Raw genomic sequence first — 21730 nt, 5'->3', positions numbered from 1 at the left:
CTAAATAAGCATGTCGTCAAATGAACGTATGATGAACGTATTGGAAGAGTCCAACTCGTATTCTGTTTTCTTGAATTACACAGAGACCATGTTTATCTTAACAGAAACTAGCTTGTCATTTAGAAACTATATCCATCTTAATGCAGGAGGGTGGGGGGCGATCCCTGTTCTGTTGCAAAACAAGTTTCAGATTGTCCTAAAAAAAAGACAGAAAGGTCCTATCTTTGAAAGTAGTGTACACTGACATTTTGGCAGCTTGACCCCTCTGTTGTCCACGTTTCAGAGGAGAACAATGAGTTAACGTCTTCCATAATGTATGAGGAGTGGAGAGCAAGGACAACTGGTGGGAGTAACTCAAGAGGAAGGCAGGCCACTGTCTGAGGATGGGTGCCCTTTCCACATTCATCTCAATGACCTCTCACACACACACACACACACACACACACACACACACACACACACACACACACACACACACATACTTGCACATACCCATGCATAGGTTAGTGATGGGGGGGAGGATCTATAGCAATGTTATTTTTTGCGCTAGTCGGCGGTACCTGCACCAGGTTTGTAGCTTGTCCATCTTCTTTTTAAGTAGGGAGCCAATTTGTTTTCAGCACTTTTATTTTCATGTCTGATCCAAACTCGTTAGCATTGTGAGAACATTGTATCATGAGGTCCCTGGCAATTCCCAGCACTAACAGGCATGCACACACAGACAGACACACGCATTGCATACAGTTGCAATCGCGCATACAGACACCTCAACAGGCCTGGAACTATGTCTGGATATTTCTCTACATTATACGGGACGGTTGAAAACACCTTCTACAAAAAGAGATGTAATCGATTATTTACAAAAAAGACTACAAATCATGTCATGTTTCACCGGGTCCCCAAAAGAGACTGCACTCATCTCTAAATCGTTGCCCATAGGGGCCATACGTTCCAATGTCACCGCAAGACATCCTCCTAAAATAAATACTCCTCCCCTTCACTCTCCTTTCTCAAAAGGAGGAGAGGACCTGGTCGCCCACTCTCTCTGGGAAGAGAACAAGTCGCTCTAAAACCAATAAGCTTTTAACAGGCACCTGCAGCACAGAAAATAAACACCTTGTATTTGTTTTCTTTCTCTGTCCCCTTAAACACTTGACTCGAAGGATAGCTCGCACGCTGCCAGGATAAACAATTCTATTTATCCACTTTCATCATGTCCTAGGTCTTTTCTCTCATGCTTTTGCTCCCTCCCTCCCTCCCTCCCTCCCGCTCTCTTCACAGCTACTTAAACAGGCCTTCATCATTCAAACACTCTACTCTCTCTCCCTCCCTCCCTCCCTCTCTATAGCTGAGGCAAACAGTTAGTTTGTTTAGCCAGCTGCACATACCCTTCCTAGCAAGACAACTTTGCCCTCTGCTCAGATAGACAGATAGATTTTTTCACGTCTCGCTCGCTGGAGGGCTGACACGGACAAAGACTCCTCCTCGAACTATAACATACGCCATTTAGCAGACACTTTTATCCAAAGCGACTTACAGCCATGCGCGCGTTAATGTTTACGTACGGGTGGCCGCAGCAGGAATCGAACCCACGGCGTTGCAAGCTCAACGCCTCACCGACTGAGCCGCAACGCCGTCTGCTCGGTCTAACCTCCGAAAATATACATTGATTTGTTATACTCCGGTTTATGTCATTCCAAATGTGACCGAACGCGACTCTTCAGTCCTCAGAAAGGGTTACTTATCACCTCGAGGGAGACCATGGTTCCACAAGCATCCTCTTTTACACCAACACCACTCAGTAGTAGGATGAGAACAGATAGAAACCTTGATGTTGAATGCACATTTCCCCCATGAGTTTCATTGTTCTTGTATTCTACTCTCCCTCTCCTGTATTCTACGTTGTCGACACCCTCAGTGAGATGAAAGGGGAGAAGAGGAGACACTTTGGGAGACGCACAGCCCACTGTCATTGACAGTGTCATGCATACACCCCGCTGGCCATGTGCCAGCCACCCAGCGCTGTCCCCAGGTACACCTGACACTGCACAGAGAGAGGAGAGAGAGGTCTACCTGGTGATCTGACCTCAGACACACCTAACACACATGATGCCCTCAAACAGTAGCACCACCATCCAGCTAAACACACTGCCCCCTCTCAGACCACTCTCTTCACACGCGCACGTGCACGCGCACACACACACTCTTCGACAGAGGACCAGAGGAGAGGACAGAGGCAGATAGAGCTTGGCTTTGATGTTGGCGGCGTCTTTGAGTGTGCCGAACCCCTTTGAGTCTAGACCATCGACCAACCTCCTTGGCATTGTGACGGGGTAGGTAGCCAGTAACGGACAAGAGCAGGGTTTCTTCATTCATTCCTGAGGGAATCCCTAGGTTGGGGTTGTACCTTTTCTACGGGACTTGGCGCCAGCTACTAGTGACTATGTAGCAGTGATGAGCATCCCCCCACACACACACACCTGACTGTTAACTGTGTCATAAAGGTTACATTTTTGATGTGAGAATCCAGTCCTGATCCCTAAAGTCAGGAGAGAGAGAGAGAGTGAAAGAAAGAAAAAAAGAACGAGTGAGAGAGAGAGAGAGAGAGAGTGACAGAGAGAAAGAAAGAAAAAAAGAACGAGTGAGAGAGAGTGACAGAGAGTGACAGAGAGAGAAAGAGAAAAAGAACGAGTGAGAGAGAGTGACAGAGTGACAGAGAGAGAAAGAGAAAAAGAACGAGTGAGAGAGAGTGACAGAGAGTGACAGTGACAGAGAGAGAAAGAGAAAAAGAACGAGTGAGAGAGAGTGAGAGAGAGTGACAGAGAGAGAAAGAGAAAAAGAACGAGTGAGAGAGAGTGACAGAGAGTGACAGAGAGAGAAAGAGAAAAAGAACGAGTGAGAGAGAGTGACAGAGAGTGACAGAGAGAGAAAGAGAGAAAGAGACTTTCATCAGTTCCCCTAGTGATATTAGTTTCAAAGTGGGATTGGATGGGACGGGGTCAGGAGGACAGTGACCCCTGTACCACGGCTTTTGTTTTTTAAAAAGCTCCGTCTCTTTATCCATATGGCTGGCGAGGCGAAGGCCTCTGGGACCACAGGAAACCATAAAACCAGGGGCTTTTTTTTAACGAGGATCAGACGTAGGATGTGTGGATCTCAAAGACGCCGCGCTAAAGGTGTGCCTTACACCCCGGGCAACAAGGGACACACACAAAGACATTCTCTCTCTTCCTCCTCATCCCCCAGTCGTACACACACACACACACACACACACGCACACCAAGGCTACACACACGGCATCTACCTGTTCGCTGCGGTCCCTCACAGATCCACTTAAAAGGATTGCCGCCGTATCAATTCTCGGCCGGCCATGTTTAGTTGTTTAGGGCCGCTCTCCTCTCTCTGATGAGGACCAGACCGTGGAACATTTTCATCCCATTAGCCACATGTTGTTTCTAACATCTCTTCAAGAAAATGCTATTTCCCGAACCGCCGTAAAGCAGGCGCGTAAAGACAGTCTAGGCCTGCTGCTAATTTCCCAGGCTGAGCAGAGTAATCTATCGGGGAGATTAAGGTAAAGGAGTTATTCTTCACTATTTTATTAAGAGGCGCTTTAGGGGGCTGGAGAATCGGCTTTATTGCTCCTCGAGCAGCGTGCCATACAATACAAGACAAACATTTGCTGTTATTCCAGCAAACCGGTCTCAGATGTGCGGCTCGTTTCTGCAGAGGAACTTGGCATCAAAGACAAGGCTCTGAAAACAAAAATCTTCCCTGTTTCCACGGGTCCTGCCCTGAGCAGTGTCCGGTAGATAAATAGCGAGGTGTCAAAAAAGGAGGAACGAGAATCCCACACCTAGTTTTAATTAAACGCCAAAGTGCTGACAGTCACGTTGCCTTTATAGAGAGAGAGGGAGAGAGAGAGAGAGAGAGAGAGAGAGAGAGTACAAAGAGAGAGAGAGAGAGAGAGAGAGAGAGAGAGAGAGAGAGAGAGAGAGAGAGAGAGAGAGAGAGAGAGAGAGAGGTACAAAGAGAGAGAGAGAGAGAGAGAGAGAGAGAGAGAGAGAGAGAGAGAGAGAGAGAGAGAGAGAGAGGTGATTTGATAAAAAGAGAATATAGAAAGGGAAAAAAAGACAAAGTGTGAACGTGCCATTTCAGGACATGCTGGATGTTTGTAAGATCTGCTTTGAGGTCAGGGGGAAGACTGTCAAGCTCAAGAGATATTGCTGTGCAGCAGAACTCATCTTCAACGAGGGCACAGGAACATTCAGAAGGTTTCCAAGCCTCTTTCACATTTCTGTGTCATTTCCGTAGTTGGTTCTCTTGAAATGGACCTACTAGAATACACAGAAATTGGCAGACATACTCAGGCACTTAACTCTTTTCAAAATAATCACAGGTTATGTGTGAGTGAACTAAATAGCAAGGAGTGGCCAACTGAGTGTGTGATTGTGTGTATAGAAAGGACTGATCTCTGACCTTTAAAATAGTACTGCAGCATGACTAGCTCATGCCAGACGAGTGTGAGATTTCAACATGTTTTCACGGCAGCTCGAAAGATGAGGGGAAAGAATTTGCAAGGCCAGCATAAAGCAACAAACAAGAACAAAGAGGGAAAATTTGTAAAAGTAAACAGGTTTGTCTGGAGCTTGGGGGGGTTTGATAGACAAGCCGGTCCTCGGGTCCAAAACATTTGTTTTGAATAACGTCATCTTCCCAATTAAAAGTTTCATTGGCATCTCCCCGAAAAACCTCAGGAACTTGAACGAATGGTCAACGCAGTTCGAGGATGAGAGAAAACCACAGAAGTCGCCGTTTCAACCGCTCGTAAAACACGATTCAGAAACTGGATCGGCCTTGTTTTTAAGCTAAAGGATGTGGGTTTACTTGATGAAGAGAAGGGCAGAGTGAAGAGACTTCTGCTTTGCAAAAATCTCCTCATAACACCCCACAGAAACAGTCTGTACTAGAGGATAACTTTATTAGCATTTTTATTAACATGAATTGAGATTTTTACTGTTATTTTTTATACACTGTAAAAAAAAGACTAGATGTCGCAACTCATTATTATTAAATAATTGCTTTCACAGACTTTTTAAGTTTACTCAACTTTTCAAAGTGTTACCTGAACTTAACATTTTTTAGTTACCCCAGAAATTATGTGTTTTCTCAATTTGTCTCATGTTCATTCAACTAGAAAATATTATTTGGGCATCTTCACTAAAAAAGGATGTGGAACTAATTAAACACAGAGCTTTTGTTTTGAACTTACATATTTGACACACGTTGACATAAATGATTATGTTCATTTCTACAGTAATTATTAATCAACATGTCCTCACCTGGGATTTGAAATCACAACCTCTCCGTTCTCTCTGCTACGCCACCATGTCTGTGTCGATGACTGATTTCACCCATATTGCTACAATTTGCACTTCAAAGTAAATATCAGCTCTGTTAAAAATACACTCAAGTAAAAATAAGTCAGCAGGAAGATCGGAATGCAGTAAACCAAAAGGTTGTGAGTTCAAATCCCAGGTGAGGACATGATGAATAATAATTACTGTAGAAATGAACATGCACAATGTAATCATGCGTGTCAACTTGTGTCAAATATCTAAGTTTAAAACATGTGTTTGTAACCAGCTGCATAGCCTATTTATTTATTTATTTTAGTTAAGATGCCTAAATAATAGTTGAATGAACATATCAGATAAGTTGAGGAAACATGTTAAGTTTATGTAACACTTGAACCGAAAAGTTGAGTGAACTAAACAAAAGTCTGTGGAACCAGTTACTTAATAATAATTTGTTGAAAAAAAACATTCAAAACATTTACAGTGTAGCATTTATACTATTGAATACTATTTACTGTACATGCTTTTAGATTTCAAGTCGATTCATGCCAAACACTGCACCACAGGTTCATGTTGAACCTGGTGAGATGACCAGCTCGGCCACGTATCCATAACATCGCAGAACATCGTTGATTTGATTTGAAAACAAATCCTACTAGTAGATATTCATATTACTGTGGGGAAAAACCCCATAGAGGGAAATTAGGGAAGGTGAACATCTTGTTAATATGACACCCAACTGTTTCCTGAATGATCTGCGGCTGGTTATCACCCTGCCGGGCCACACGGAGGGCAACGTATCAAAGAGAAGCAGTGTGTTGTGGGAGGACAGCTGTCTGTTTGTTTGGGACGAGAGTTAATGATTATCTCTGGGGGCCTCTGCTCTGCTCTTTGCTGCTCTGCTGGGTGTCAGCCGTGTGCTGCCTGACGCGCTGGGCCCTGTGCTGCAACCTGCCTGCCCTCGCCTGCCTTTTGTCTAACAAGAAGATGCAAATGGTGGCCGTGCTAGCTGGCGGTTTGCCTTGGGGACTCCCAGGTGATGGCGTCACACAGAACAGGGTTTTAATAGAGCAATTTGTTTTCCGCCAAAACGTTGCTCGACCTTATCCCCGTCTCCTCCTCTCCTGCCGGCACAATGGAGCTATGAATTGGCTGGACTGCGCAGGGATTTTATTGATTTGGCCATTTAAAAGAGCTGTCTGTAATGGAACGCAAATAAGAACCAATTAGAGGATTTGGGGGGAGGGGTTGCATGTGTGTGTTTGTGTGTGAGGCAGAGCGAGAGAGTTCGGAAAACCTCAATGCAGCAGTTATACATGAATACATGGCTTTAGCCAAACGAGAACATTGTTAGCATAATTAGCGTACCATTTAATACAGTTAAATGTTCACAATGCAATACAATTAGCAAACGCGATGTAAATTACCTAAAATCTAAATACAGTCAACTGCTTATTGTTGCAAAAAAAACATTGGACAGAAACACTGTGTGTATTTGCACCTTAATCTGTTTTAGGAGTCAAATCATCCACTGTGTACTGAACGGTATTAGCAATAACTTGAGATGTTATCGCTACTTTAGCCCAGCCTAGCGTAGCCTAGCCTATGGAGAGGCAACAGCCCCGAGCCTAGCATAGCCTAGCCTATGGAGAGGCAACAGCCCCGAGCCTAGCATAGCCTAGCCTATGGAGAGGCAACAGCCCGAGCCTAGCATAGCCTAGCCTATGGAGAGGCAACAGCCCCGAGCCTAGCATAGCCTAGCCTATGGAGAGGCAACAGCCCCGAGCCTAGCATAGCCTAGCCTATGGAGAGGCAACAGCCCCGAGCCTAGCATAGCCTAGCTTATGGAGAGGCAACAGCCCCGAGCCTAGTATAGCCTAGCCTATGGAGAGGCAACAGCCCCGAGCCTAGCATAGCCTAGCCTATGGAGAGGCAACAGCCCCGAGCCTAGCATAGCCTAGCCTATGGAGAGGCAACAGCCCCGAGCCTAGTATAGCCTAGCCAAGCGTATGGCTGTATGGAGCTCCACCAGCGGGGGTAGAGGCCCTACTGAATGGACAGACTAAAGGAGTAGAGTAGTCAACACTCTTCCTCTGTGTATTCTTTTCTCACAAAGCAATGTTCTGTCTGTCGGGGGCAGTGGGAACTATGTGGGGGGGGAGGGGGGGCACTCCTCGGGAGACCCTACAGAGTCCAGCGCAATGGTAATGGACTTCAGATACAAATTTTACAAACTCTCTCTCTCTCTCTCTCTCTCTCTCTCTCTCTCTCTCGCTCTCTCTCTGACCACCCCTGCCTCCCTAAACCCCGGCCCCTCAACCCCACTCCCCTGTCACCTACAGCCCCCAACCTCACCCCTCCAACCCCTTCTTCTATCCCACCCACTCCTCCTCCTCCTCATCTCCCTTTCAACAAGAGCAGTTTGTCAGAGTCAGAAAGCAATTTGAAACCCAGATTAATGAGAAGGGGAGGGAGAGAGAGAGGGAGAGAGAGAGAGAGAGAGAGAGAGAGAGAGAGAGAGAGAGAGAGAGAGAATAGAGAGAGAGAATAGAGAGAGAGATGTCAGCCATCAAAGCCAGGGAGAAAAGAAGGCCAGGTGGTTGTGGGAATCCGGCCTTCTTTCTCTCTCCTCTTCAGGACTCTCTGGGTTCTGTGTGGTAATTAGCAGGCAGCAATGCAGCGGGGCCCGGGACCCGGCCGAGGTTCAGGATAGCCCCTCAGAGAGAGGACAATTTGCACTTCTACGGGAGCCGCCAGCAAGGGCACAAAGAGGAGGAAAAGGGAAACTATGGCATCTTTTATCGGGCCGGACAAAGACGCCGCATCTTTTCAAAGAGCTCCTGAGAGTCTCCCCCGCGTTCCTGCAGGAGGAGGAAAGGAGAGAAAAAAATAAGAGAAAAAAGCGAGAAAAGAATCCCAGAAGTCGACGTCAGAGAGAGAGAGAGAGAGAGAGAGAGAGAGAGAGAGGGAGAGAGAGAGAGAGAGAGAGAGAGAGAGAGAGAGAGAGAGAGACAAGAGAAGGAACGAGAGGATGCCAACGTGTGGGCATTGAAGTGGGACAGAAGGGTGAAGAGACATACCGTGACCCACTGAGTCCACCGAGACATCAGGAATCTACTTACCCCACACACACAGTCACACACAGTCACACACACCTTCTGGAGTGAACTGCTCAGGGTGTCTGATAAGGTGCCAGTCACAGCAACAGAAAGTTTCAAAGGAGTCAAAGTCAGCATGGGGTGTACAGTGTGTTACTTCCTGTTAATACAAAGAACATGGTGTCTAGGCACATTTCTCAACAGCAACACTTAGCATCTTTCCTGACAACTTCCAACACCTTGCAAACTGAATGAGTCAAAACTAATTTCCTAAATTCACAAACACGTTAAAATGAGTTGGCCTAATGCAATGCATTACATTTGACCTCCCTCTCCCAACCCATGCTCAAGAGTGGAACCAAAATGGCCACCGAGTACCTCTGACATTATCACCCAATCTAAAGAGGTTTGACCTCCCACGTCCCAGGAAAGTGGAGGTTATCGTCATTACTTTTACCTATTACCCTACCCCCTTAGATTTTTTTTGTGAAGGCACTGGCTTTGAGTGTGCCTGCCCCCCAACCCCTCACTCCCTCTCCGTTGAAGTGCAGCCAGGCGGCCATGGCAGGGAGGGTCAAAGGTCAGATGGGTCATGTGATAACCCTTTCCAGGCCTATATGAGGCTTAAAACCCCTTTAACCCAATGTCCCCCCCTCTCTCTCTCCTCTCTCTCTCTCTCTCTCTCTCTCTCTCTCTCTCTCTCTTTCTCTCTCTTCGCCTCTCCTTCTCTCTGCTGGGGACACAAAATGCCATTTGTTGTCCGTCACTCAGTAGCCCCGGGTTTCGCCCAGCCGCGGCGCTGAAAGCTCCATTCACACATCCTCTCACCCAGGGATGTTTTTGCAATTCAATATTTTCACACGCAGCCAGCCTCATCGTTACTTTGGAACCGGACACTGGGCAGGATGAGGCTGGGGGGCTCCGAAGCAGCACAGAGGAATCAGTGTCGGGTGGGAGAGAGGACGGGCACGGGAGAGATGGGGGGCTAATGGCTAATCTTGAAATGTTTTAGTGAACACCCAACACCCTGTGTGCAGACACACACCAACATCCTACTCATCGTTTCACAAACAATCTGACTCCAGGTTAATGATGAAGGTGGGGGGGAAAGGGGGAAGGGGATATTTTCACCACGAATCAAATCACATTTTATTGGTTGAGTACACATATTTTGCTGATGTTATTGCACGTACAGCAAAACGCTTATGTTTCTAGATCCAACAGTGCAGTAATGCATAAAAATACATAACTATACACACAAATCTAAAAAAAAAAGAGAGAAAAAAATATCTGAAATATCAGAAAAATCTATGTCAGAGTCCAGAATATAAATATACACTGAGTGCATAAAACATTAAAGCAGCCTGAATTCTTCGGGTCATGAACTCTACAAGGTGTCGAAAACATTCCACAGTGATGCTGGCTCATATTGACTCCAATGCTTCCCACAGTTGTCAAGTTGGTGGGATGTCCTTTGGGTGGAGGACCATTCTTGATACACACGGAAAACTGTTGAGCATGAAAAACACAGCAGAGTTGCAGTTCTTGACACACTCAAACCGGTGCACCTGGCACCTACTACAAGACACATCTTTTGCCTTGCCCATTCACCCTCTGAATGGCACACATACACAATATATGTCTCAATTGTCTCAAGGCTTAAAAATCCTTCTTTAACCGGTCTCCTCCCCTTTATCTACACACTGATGGAAGTGGATTTAACAGGTGACATCAATAAGGGATCATAGCTTTCACCAGGTCAGTCTATGTCATGGAAAGAGCGGGTGTTTTTAATGTTTTGTACACTGAGTTTATATGTATATTATGGTGTGAAATAGACGGTATGGACAGTATATGAATAGAAAAGGTGTGTATAGCAGTAGTTCTATAGGATGAGTCATTACTAGAATGCAGTATATACATATAAAGTGGGTAGAACCTTATTAAAGTGACCAGTGTACATTGACTCTGTACATAGGGCAGCTGTCTCTAAGGAGCAGAGCACCTGGTGGTAGCTGGCTCGTAACAGTGACTAAGGTTCAGGGCAGGGTATTGGGCTGGAGATAAAAGCGTTTTTTCAGTCTTTCAGTCCAAGCTTTGATGCACCTGTACTGTCCTCCGCCTTCTAGATGGTAGCGGGGTGAACAGGCCGTGGCTCAGGTGGCTGAGGTCCTTGATGAATACACATTACTGCCTGGACAGTCTTTCATAATGGTAATAATAATCGGATGAATTACTTGAAGATCATAAGTATATATACAAAGAGAGAATAAATATTCTGTCTGTATTCACATGAGAATATATTCAGTTTCTCTACAGGCATTTTTTTTGTTGGGGGGGGGGTATGATGTCAGTGTGTGGCTATCTAAAGCGGCTTGGCCCGAGGATCTGAGTCTACATCAAACCAAAGACTTGGATAACAAACTCATAATTGCAATAACAGAGGGATCTGCAACAATCATCCTGGGTGTGAAAATGTAAACATTTATGTGTAGTCACACAAACTGCAAACAGGCAGATATAACGGTTACCACGTCAACGGGTAAAAGATCGGCATCGCGTTCGGCACATTTATGTCCTCACCCTCCCTTCACGTTTCTCACTGTCAATCGTGAATGATAATTCTTCCAGTTTTACTGGCGAAACGTCCATGCAGCTTCTGCATGCCAACCCTTTGATCTCAATCAGTCACATGGGAATATGCCTTTAGGTCTTCTTAGCTACGCACAGAGTTTTAAATGACGGTAGGCCACAGTGAGCGGATCTCTGGAGCCGAAGGTCTTAACAAACTGCAGCATACCTTTGTTAGGTTTCAGTAAATAACACATATTTTGTCCAGTAGCCTCGCGCTGTTGAGTTGCGTGGCCGCATGAGAAGAAAATGCCACCGTTCGCACAAATCATCCTAAAATCTCCGAAGAAATTAGATGGTATTTGTCTTACAGTAACGTTATACTATGCTATTATATTCAGTTCTCTAGAATACTGTTTTCATTGTGTGATCTGGCAGACATGGACTCAGCTTTGATCTAACTTTATTAAAGGAGCACCATCCGCCAGAGTAGCTTGTTCTTGGCCAGTAGAGCAGAGGCCGCGCATAAAGTGGAGAATAAACACACATGGAAGAAGCTTCGTGCCTTTAGCCCCCCAGGAGGAGAGGTCCAGAAAAGTCCAATTCGCTGCCACTCTGTGTAAATACATAGGTAAATACCAGACATTTTTGGTTGTGTGGCAATAAATCTGTATCTGAAAGGTGGGACTGAGAAGTATCACCATAACAGAACCACATCGCGCACACATCTTTAGACATAAGAGCAGGAGGAGGAGCTGAGACCAAACGCAGTAATGATTTGTTAGTCATGCCGGCATCTAAAGTGGCAGTGGAGGAAAATGGAGGTCGTCGGTTTTATATATTTTTCCAGCGAGCCGACTGTAGTTAATGAAGTTAAACAAACCAACAGCTCCCTCTCTCTCGGGAGTCTCCATAATCAACATGCCACCACCTGTAGAATTTTTTTAAATGAAAATAAATGGCGAGCCAGCCAGATGGGCTAATTGTGTTGCAAACAGGGGGGGGGGTGAAAGAGAAACATGCCATTGATATAATGAAGGCAATTTTCAGGGACAGACAGGAGTGGTTGAAGAGGAAGTAAAAGAAGCGGACCTTTCTTCTGAAAGGGGACCGATGCCCCTTCTCCTCTGCCCCTCCCCCCAGCTCATCATTCACCCACCAGAAAGTTAAGTATGAAACAAATAGAGGTGCTGCCTGCTTCAGGCCTGGTGAAGTCTGCCTGTCGACCAAACGCCAGTGGATAATGATAATGACACCTCAATTACTGATGGAATCTCCACATTCACATTCCCCCCTCCTCTCCCGTTCGACAGCAAATTTGTCAAAAGCCCAATGATCGTCTGACAGCGTAATCGTCCGGACTGTCCTCACAAACATGAAAGGGGGGCTTTATCGTGGCAAATCAAAGAACCTGATCTCAGAGAAGAAGGGAAAAGAACTAGGGAATAGAAGAGAGGAGGAAAAAAAGAGTCCCGGTTTGGCCCGAGCCCCTGAGACGTCCCATCCTAATCCACTCGTAATGAGACACTACATGCCCATCTTTGTGCTAATGACAACACAGAGGGAGAGAGGGAGGGAGGGAGAGAGGGAGGGGATATAAACACACAGGGGAGACCAGAGGGAGCCAATGCTTTGAAAGTGCCGTCCAATGAGTGGGGGGGGGGACTTTAAAGCAGCGCCGCGTTGAACGCATCTCCAAGAGAGAAGGACTCTGGGGAGGAGAGTCATTTTGTCTCCTTATCGTTGTCTCTACAAGATGAAGGGAAAATCAGGGTCTGGGGCACCAGTTTCTATCTGAGACATACTCTTCTGATAGGGGAAGCAGAGAAGCAAACAGGGAGGGAGCAAGATGTAAGTCACTGAGTATTTAGTGTACGTGGGAAAGTAACTGAAGCAAGCAAACACGTGTGTAATTTCAATGATTTATCAAGACCATTTGACACAGTGAACCTTTTTACAAAAGTCCAACGCCAAGTACCGCAGTTGCTTCCTTTACATTCACGTCAATAGAAATGTGGCTGTGGTCGATGTCGGCCACTGTATTGCAAAACACTGGCCTACCATATTCAACTTGAGCCCAAGTTGGGTGTCGAGTGTTTTCTGTCCCTTATTTGTGACGGAGGGAGTCTCTGCTGCAGGAGGACAGAGCTCAGTGCCATTTGACTCTGGCAGGGTTGCGTCGGGCTGTAAGATAGAGTGTGTGTGTGTGTGTGTGTGTGTGTGTGTGTGTGTGTGTGTGTGTGTGTGTGTGTGTGTGTGTGTGTGTGTGTGTGTGTGTGTGTGTGTGTGTGTGTGTGTGTGTGTGTGTGTGTGTGTGTGTGTGTGCGCGCATCAGGTCTTAAAGCTCCGAAGGAGACCAACCAGGAACCCACACTGTACAGACCCTACAAGATACCAGAGCAGAGAAACACTGGTAAAGAGAGAGGGAGATAAGAAAGACAGAACAGAGAGAGAGAGAGAGAGAGAGAGAGAGAGAGAGAGAGAGAGAGGGAGAGAGAGAGAGAGAGAGAGAGAGCTGGAGAAGGCTAAGACCAAACAAACCAGGATTAGGTCCAGATAAGACTAGTCACAATGGAGAGCGATCCCCAGGATATTACGATTTCTGTGAATCATATGAGTGCGGCTCAAACGCCTTAATTACCCAGTCAACATCCCCTCTGTTTTGCAAACAACAAAACACTGTCAAACAGCGGGGTTTTAATCACACCTATAGGCAGGTTTGGAGAGAATCATTCTGCTTGAATTCCGTAAAGAAATTAGAAGGAAGCAGTTTTTTTTTACAGACAGGGTTGTGTTCATTAGGCACCAAACTGAAAAAATGGGGGTGGGATAGGGAGGGACTACCTGGATTTGTCCAACAGGAAATGCTCGTTCTAACACCAAGCATTTGAAACGTTGTCTGTTGTGTGCCGTAATGGACAAGACCCAGGCCCTTTCTTAGTCTTTTTGGTTGTCTAGGTGATAAGTTTGACTGACTCTGCTAGACATAGCACAGCACCGGTTGGAATATGATACTCAGGCCGGGTCACACAGAAATGCCTTGAACTGGTGTAATGGCTTTTCCTTTTGCCCCCCTTCGTGAATGCAGTATTCCTCCTGTCTATTTATATCACATCTCATCTTCGTCTAAAAACGAACAGGTCGCCACATCAGGGATGGGGTTTGGGGAGGGGGGGGGGCAGCTTGCTTGAAGAGAAAACATACAGAGAGGAGATATCTTTAATTCTCTCAGGCATGCAAGTCAAACTGCCAAGACATTGGGAGATTGCGGCGCTTTACAAAACATGTCGAATGAAGTCACATAGTGTTGAAGGGTGGTGGGCTGAGGAGATATTCTCCATGTGGATCTGCTGGGGCGCGCAGGGTGGGTGGAGCCACGGAAGGGTCCGACTGAGACGCCCGTCACACTGCGTTGACGTCGTCCACAGGTTATATATACTAGGTTGTGTTCTTTATACACCAAATAGGAAGACAACGAGCTGAAACAGGGCGGGAACTACCTGGACTTGTCCAATAAGAAACACTCGTTGCAAAACGTTTTAGAGCGTGAGCTCTAATGAAAACGACCCTGTATATATATGGCCAGCAGCGGTGTGCCGAGTCCACGTTGGATTATGAACAGTGTGACATTATGAGGCAGACCTGGTGGCAAGGTCAGTGCTTAGAGTACTGACTGGACTGCACTGCTCAAAAACTACAGCAGGCTTCAAAGACAGAAGGCTGCATCAGGTGTGCCTCTCACACACACACACACACACACACACACACACACACACGACAGAGCCAACTCCCGCTGGCAGGGCGGCATTTACACTCAACCTTTCCACTTTGTCGAAGATTGGGGGTGACATGGCACGCTGGTCAGAATAATGTGTCCCGGTAAAATGTTTGCGTGAGAGAGCGTGTGCAGGAACGAGTGAGTGAGTGGGTGAATGAGTGAGTGACACACGCCACAGAGCTTCTTCTAAAAACGTATATTTATGAACGAACCCCAGTCAAATTCATCCAGACCAGGAGTGAATGCCGAGTCCCATGGTCTTCAGTTTACAGAGAGAGGACCAGCTGCATAGGAGAGTCACCATGATTTCAGCATCAAACCTCCACTCAAACAAGTGACAACCAGGCAAAGATGGCTGGTATGCAAATGTACTAAAGTTGACCATCTTATCAAAAGGCAGCCATGTCTGTTCAGTTCTATGCTTTTCATGCTGCAAGTTCTTCTGACCATCAAAAAAACAACCTGGTGGAAGTATTTTGAGTTAGCGCCTAATCGTTCCTGTACCTGAGCAGACTCTTGCGTCAGCCATTTTATGCGTGTAAACCCGGGGTCTTGCATGGGGCCTAAGCGTTTTGCCAGAAATTCAACATAGCGCCCATTGTTGTTTTACAGTGTTTTGGAGCTGGTTTTATTAACTCTGTCAAAACATCAGAGGCTGTACTTCAACAAGACATGGGTTCATGATACTACAGTCCATCTAAGGAAGTCACTAAAGAGAGCGCAATCCTATCGAGCAATAACTGCTTCCCCAAAATACCGATAGAGTACAAGGAGGCTATGGGAGCAACCAGACAATATGGTGCTCCATACATGAGCGACGATTCAATGTGACGCGAGAGAGCGAGATGGGCATTCGAACGTTTTCCTTTCACTTAAAATGCGTTTCAGTGAATACATAATTGGATGGTGTGCGCGAGATAAAAGGCTACCTCTCATGTCTATGATATAATGTTCATCTTTGGAAAAGCGGGGCAGCCGATAGTCAACATATTTACATAATTGTGATTCTAATGTGACCTTTCATTAGCCTACTGCTTTTCGTTCATTCTATATGACAATATTTCGTCGCACAACCATGTTTTATTTGAAATTACGCTATTGATGATATTATTTTTTGTTTTTGATAATGAATTTATAATTTCCGAAACAATAAATTGTTGTGGCCTGCATTCCATACGTTTCTGGATACAGGTAATGTAATAATCTTCAAAATATGAGTGGGCCTAATTGATAAGCATCCCTTTTGCTGACCTCTGACTTATGTCGGTTGCATGAGGCAGTGCGCGCGTGTCCCTTCAAAACATGGCCTTCACCTGTGCAACCTCAAATGTTGACTTGTACACATTCAATTATCATTTCAGATCAGTGGATGAATTTAATGAAACGTTTACTTTTAGCATTACCGAAACTGCGGCCCAATTTAACATAACACACAAACAGACTGCATTTACACAGAAAATTAGATAAGTCAAATTATCATACGATTTTACAACAGGCCTATGACTCATTTTTAGAATCTACAATGTTTGTTCGGTTTTAGACACGAAGTAGGCTTGCTGTAGTAGCCTACCGGAGAAGTCACCTGTAATGTCCAACAATTGAATACTACAATGACGGCATGTTGTCAGCACACAGCTGTTGTTTCAGACCAAATTGCAAACATTTGAACCATACGATAGGCCTTTTTTTAAAGTAGACCTATTGTCTAAGGAACTACTTTTTTTTAGTAAGCAAGCAATTTATCCCAGTGGATGTCAATCAAGGAGGGAGCCTTTTCCTACAAAAAATGTAATGAACTGTATACTGATAAACCTCTACAGATTCTGTATACCTTCTGCTGCCTCAAGTAACAAGAGCGAGCAAAAAGACCGTTTAAAATATTGAAAAAGTAATATGGCATTGGTTGTATTGTAATAGGCATACTGTGGGTTAATAGCGTATAGTTCCATAACGTAACCGTACAATAATAATAATAATAATAATAAAACGCGAATAATGATTATAATTATAATAGTTATAATAAATATGCATAATAATAATAAATTGTGCAATTTCGAAAGTTTAAAATAGGCCTATAATTTACGCAAAATAATATAAACAAACTAAACCACAGTCATCTAAATGACAGGCCACCTGGCTATGATAACAAGTATCATGTAAAACTAAACACATAAAAGTGTTTGCAAATATCACAACATATCCAAATATACATGGGGGGAAATATGGAGCCGTCACAGTATTTATTGATCAATGTGAGCTTATCCATTTCGACACCGCTCAGGGAGGCGATTCTGAGTGCCGAATCCCTGTGGATTTGAGAATTCTGGACCGGGCAAATCTGTATAAATCTACTTAAGTCCTTAAACCACGCCAGGTCCCATTCGATTTAATCAGGCCTATGACAACTCTGTCGGATTCAAAAAGGTGCCACCACCACAGAGTACAGAACTGAACGTTAAGCTAATACTGTACTTCCATTATGCCCATAACCGTTTTTTTGTGGGGGAAATGTAATAAGTGTAGCCTGCTATAAACCTAGTCTACATAACAGGTAGAGTGTGACAATTATCCCACGGTGTGTAAAGCCTCTGAAACTGCACACGTCTAGGCGTAAGGTGTTGACAACTCGGACCCTATTTTAAATATCACAAGGCCACGTTCATATGATGATAATATTTCTTAGTTTCTAATGTGCTACACTGCAACAAGGCGAGCAGCGTTGGGCTCGCTATAAGGTCTCAAAGCTTAGCAAGACGTGAATAATTATTGTCGAGTGAGAGGTCTAGTCAAAGCCATGCCGGCATTTATTTTAATTAGCACTAGGATCAAGAGGCAATCAAGGCTACTTAGAGATCAAGGTCTATTTCAATTACTGAGAAAAATACATTCCTGAATTGATAACTATTCTCAATGAGTGCTAGGCCTACTTTCTCTTTGCAAAGGCTTGACAAATGTCCGCGCTTGACACCGACAATTATCAGCATATTCCTAATAACTTGGACCAAACATACAAGCACGGTTACAGAAAACGCTGCTTACAATGTAATTGTTTATTTCTGGTTCCAAAACACAATATTTCACTGGTGAAATGTTTACATGTTTTGTCCTCAATCACACAATTTATTGATCATAATGCATAGAAAATGGAGGAGGCATACAACCAACGTATTAGGCTACTCGTTTACAGCAAGGTCATTTCACACTGCTAACATAATTGTTTGTTAAATAATCCCCACTGTGAAATAGAAACAACCTGGTCTTCTTTAGAAAAGCAACATGCATTAAATCGGGAATATGTGGATTTTGGATTAACAAAGGCCATAAACAAAGTTTTTCAGTAGCCTATGCTGAAGTTAAAATAAAGTTAAAATCAACTATTTCCTAAATCATTGTAAATATCGATACATAAAATCGTATGCTTTCGGATTCGTTAATACTGACGGATTAAATGCATTATACATTTCACTGAACCCTAACTAGGTTCATTGCATTAATCGGCTCGTAGTTCTGCATCAGCAATGACCAACTGCTACATGTCCATAATCGAAACTCACCTTGAAATAATAGATAACACTCATAACAAAAAATAAATCCGCGTTGGTGTTTTAAAATAGGATATGTGCAACACACCTTATTGGTTGAACTTTTATGCAGAACATTTATAACACGTAAATTGTTTCAATGCATATACAGAAAAAGTTAAGTCTATTCATGCATGCGTAGTAAACAAATATAAGTTGGAAAGATAGCAGAAAGCAAGCTATAGAATCATCCTTCTTTCTACACAAACATATGCATGATGTTCACAAAAGTGAAAATGATTTGTCCGTGTGACGAGAGCAACAGTCCGTAAAGTAGCAGGGCCATTTCTTGCACAACAAGCATTAGGCCTATTGATTGCCATTCCCCGAAGGAGGAACAAAACACAATAGTAGTTCAACGGCCAGAGGGAAAAAACTGACTTCGTGGATGCAGTTTCTTCGAAGGTAAAACGGACTTGGACAAAATGCTGCACGAAAACAGCGATTTCTTTCAAATTTCACATCTTAACGTCTCCCACTTGTCGTGAATGAAGCTTGTGCGCACAACTCGGTCTCTATACTGAGCTCCCTCTGTAGCCATGAGCAGTGCTAGAGCGCCCACTATTTCAAAAACTAGGAATATTATTTCACAAGACTTGGAAGAACTTAATAAAAAAGTTACTATCCCTTTCGACAACTTTTTTGTTAACTTTCGGGTAACGATTCTTCGCGGTGTCTAACCTCCGAGAACAGAAAACAAAACTACTCCCCGGCGCAGTTTGTACGGTAATGTTTTTTCTCTCCCATATCTTTTATACAAAACCACCAGCAGTGTTTCTCAGCATATATGAAAGTTCTGACGTTGTGAACAAGCGAACACAAGGCTGCAACCGCGAAATGGCTGGACACACGGACTAGGGTGTTTTATCGTTACTATTCACAAGAAGAGCGAAATTATCTACGAGGACAAAGACGCGTCCGACTAAGGAACTGACAAATGACAAGGACACATTGGTGACCGGCACGAGAGTTCGAGCCGCCGACCGAAAGCGTAAGAAGGGAAAAAGACCTACTTTTGGCCAGTTTTCTCGCCCTCGCCTTGGATCTCATCTTGTCGGCTTGTAGATTCCTCTCGTCCTCCGTGAGCCCAGAAGCAGCAACAACACTATCTTCATCTCACAAGCATTGTCAGTTTGGACACCTTCGCACATGCGCACAGGCCATTCAATCTGACACCCTCATCAGGGCCAAAAAACTTTGCAATGTATTCATCATCACTTTTTGTCCTATCGTCTCCCCTTTAGATCACTTATCTCTTCCCCTCCTCCCTCTCAGCACCATCTCGGACCCCCTCCCCCCCTCCCCTCCCCTCCCCCTACCACCGCCTTTGCCACCACCACCTTCTTGACTACCCCTTTAAGAGCAATAACTTATTTTTCGCAAACCTGTGGGATCCGGACTAGCAATGGATACAGCATGGTATGTGATGGGGTCAAGGTCGCATCCCTCAACTGCAAGGTGATTGTTATCAAATATCACAATTGACCATTCAAAATGATGACATAAAAAAAATCGAATTTAAGGTAAAGTAAAAATAATAATAGCCTACTATTGTTATGATTGGCTATTATTAGCCTATTTATTATAACATTCATATGATTATGAGGAATATTATGGCTTTAATGTTGCCATTGTTTTTCTCATTATTATTGTTATAACCTAATGATGAATTACGAGAAACATATGCCCTGATTTTAACTCTCTATATTCTATTACAGATAGGCCTAACTCAGAAGATGATTATTTACAATTGATGCAATGGATGTCTTATCTGGCATTGTGTTCAAATGTAGGTTAATCAAATGCCAACTTTTTCCAGGGGTCATTATTGACTTCGCTTATTCAGATGCATAAATTGGAGTTGCATTTACGATAGCTCTCCATATGAAAACATAACGTTGCACACACATGCTTTGCCTGCGAGCAAGCCACACGAAAACGGCAGCTGTTGACGCATGCAGCAGCCTACTCTCAACAGACGAGACGACGAGTAGGCTACAGAACCGGGCTAGTTTTCATTCATTGTATTTCTATAGGAAGCATGTATAAGTAAGTTAAGATTTTTCTACTTGAAAATATGCCTTATTTCTGCACTTATTTCTGCACCCCTATCATCTCTGTGAACTATGGTGCGATGTAATGAATGCAAACATCCATCGCCATTTTTGGCACAAGGGCTCCAGGAGCGAGGAGGAGAAATAGATTGTGAATTTCTAATGTAAGTATGACTTTGCCTTCCACCTGTTTTACGTGCAGCATACATGGCGTTCAGACGCTCAGTGTATGAAAGCAGGCGTCTGTTGATCGTCGCATGCATATATTAACGGTCAACGTTAGGAGTGTGCCTTCGATGTCAGTTGGAGGTTAGGCTATATATTGTGTAGTTTAATCTGCAGCTCATAATGCAGCTAAGCAATTGAAATAGGTAAGTCTGAGCGACCTTATGTATGAATGAATAAAATATGTACGGTGAACTATATGGATGTTGAACGAAAGAAAGGAGAATATTTCTAGATGATTTTCAAGTGACAGTAGCCTAGTGCTGTGTTAATCTACATGTAAGCTAGGTTGGTATTTCTGTGCAATTGAAGCAGTAGAGAACAGACAAACAAATATCCGAAAAATATAACTGGCAAACAAAAGTATGTTTATTCTGCATAGGCCTAATGCATTATTTACATTTGAAGTTAATTTCATTATCTGTCCTATTGCATGCAGTTATTTGACAATTATTAAACCATATTACTGTATCGTTGTTATTATAATAATAATATGAGTATTATGCTATATTGTAAGAACTATTATTATTATTATTAATATTATTATTAACAACAACAGACGCCACATTTGTATGCACAGGCCTACTGCATGTAAAACCAAATGTTGTTCATAAAAAAAGCATGTCAAAATAGATCGTTTTGAAACCTTTTTGGGAATATTGACCTAGAAAAGAAAGGAGTTGTATGATCATAATCAGTTGTTTTACCAGGCATTTTGATCTCTGAGCGAGTTCCATTTTGTGATTTGTAAATGGGAAAATAGAGTGCCTCTTCGGGAAGATAGACGGTTTAAGACCTTTAACCAATCTCCCGTGGGACAACGCGTGCATGTGATCACAGCCTTGATTGAACATCAAGAAAATGATTATTATTCATTTATTATTCATGTCTTATTACTTATTACAAGTGTATTATTACTTTTGTTTTTTATTCATGGGCTATTACGGTAGTAATTGGGCATAAAATGGAATAAGAAACGTGCAGACTGTTGAATATTCACTAAAAAGGCCTACTGCAATTGCATATTAAATCCTTTGCGTGATACTATAATTACATGATTATTTTT

At 43.8% G+C, this 21730-nt stretch overlaps 1 protein-coding gene across 1 annotated transcript in view; it reads right to left on the bottom strand.

Moving 5' to 3' along the window:
• prdm16 (PR domain containing 16) overlaps window positions 1-19634 on the bottom strand; it is a 237780-nt gene extending 218146 nt beyond the window's left edge. The window contains 1 exon segment of the mRNA XM_064923162.1: window positions 19399-19634. Coding sequence (XP_064779234.1) covers window positions 19399-19435 — 37 coding nt within the window. The 5' untranslated portion in view covers window positions 19436-19634.
• Window positions 19635-21730: the final 2096 nt, after the last annotated feature.

The sequence above is a fragment of the Oncorhynchus masou genome, chromosome 18, assembly GCF_036934945.1.
Source record: "Oncorhynchus masou masou isolate Uvic2021 chromosome 18, UVic_Omas_1.1, whole genome shotgun sequence".
NCBI classification, from domain to species: Eukaryota; Metazoa; Chordata; class Actinopteri; order Salmoniformes; family Salmonidae; genus Oncorhynchus; species Oncorhynchus masou.
Note: the sequence above shows the minus strand (reverse complement) of the source record. Positions and strands in the feature narration are given on the sequence as shown.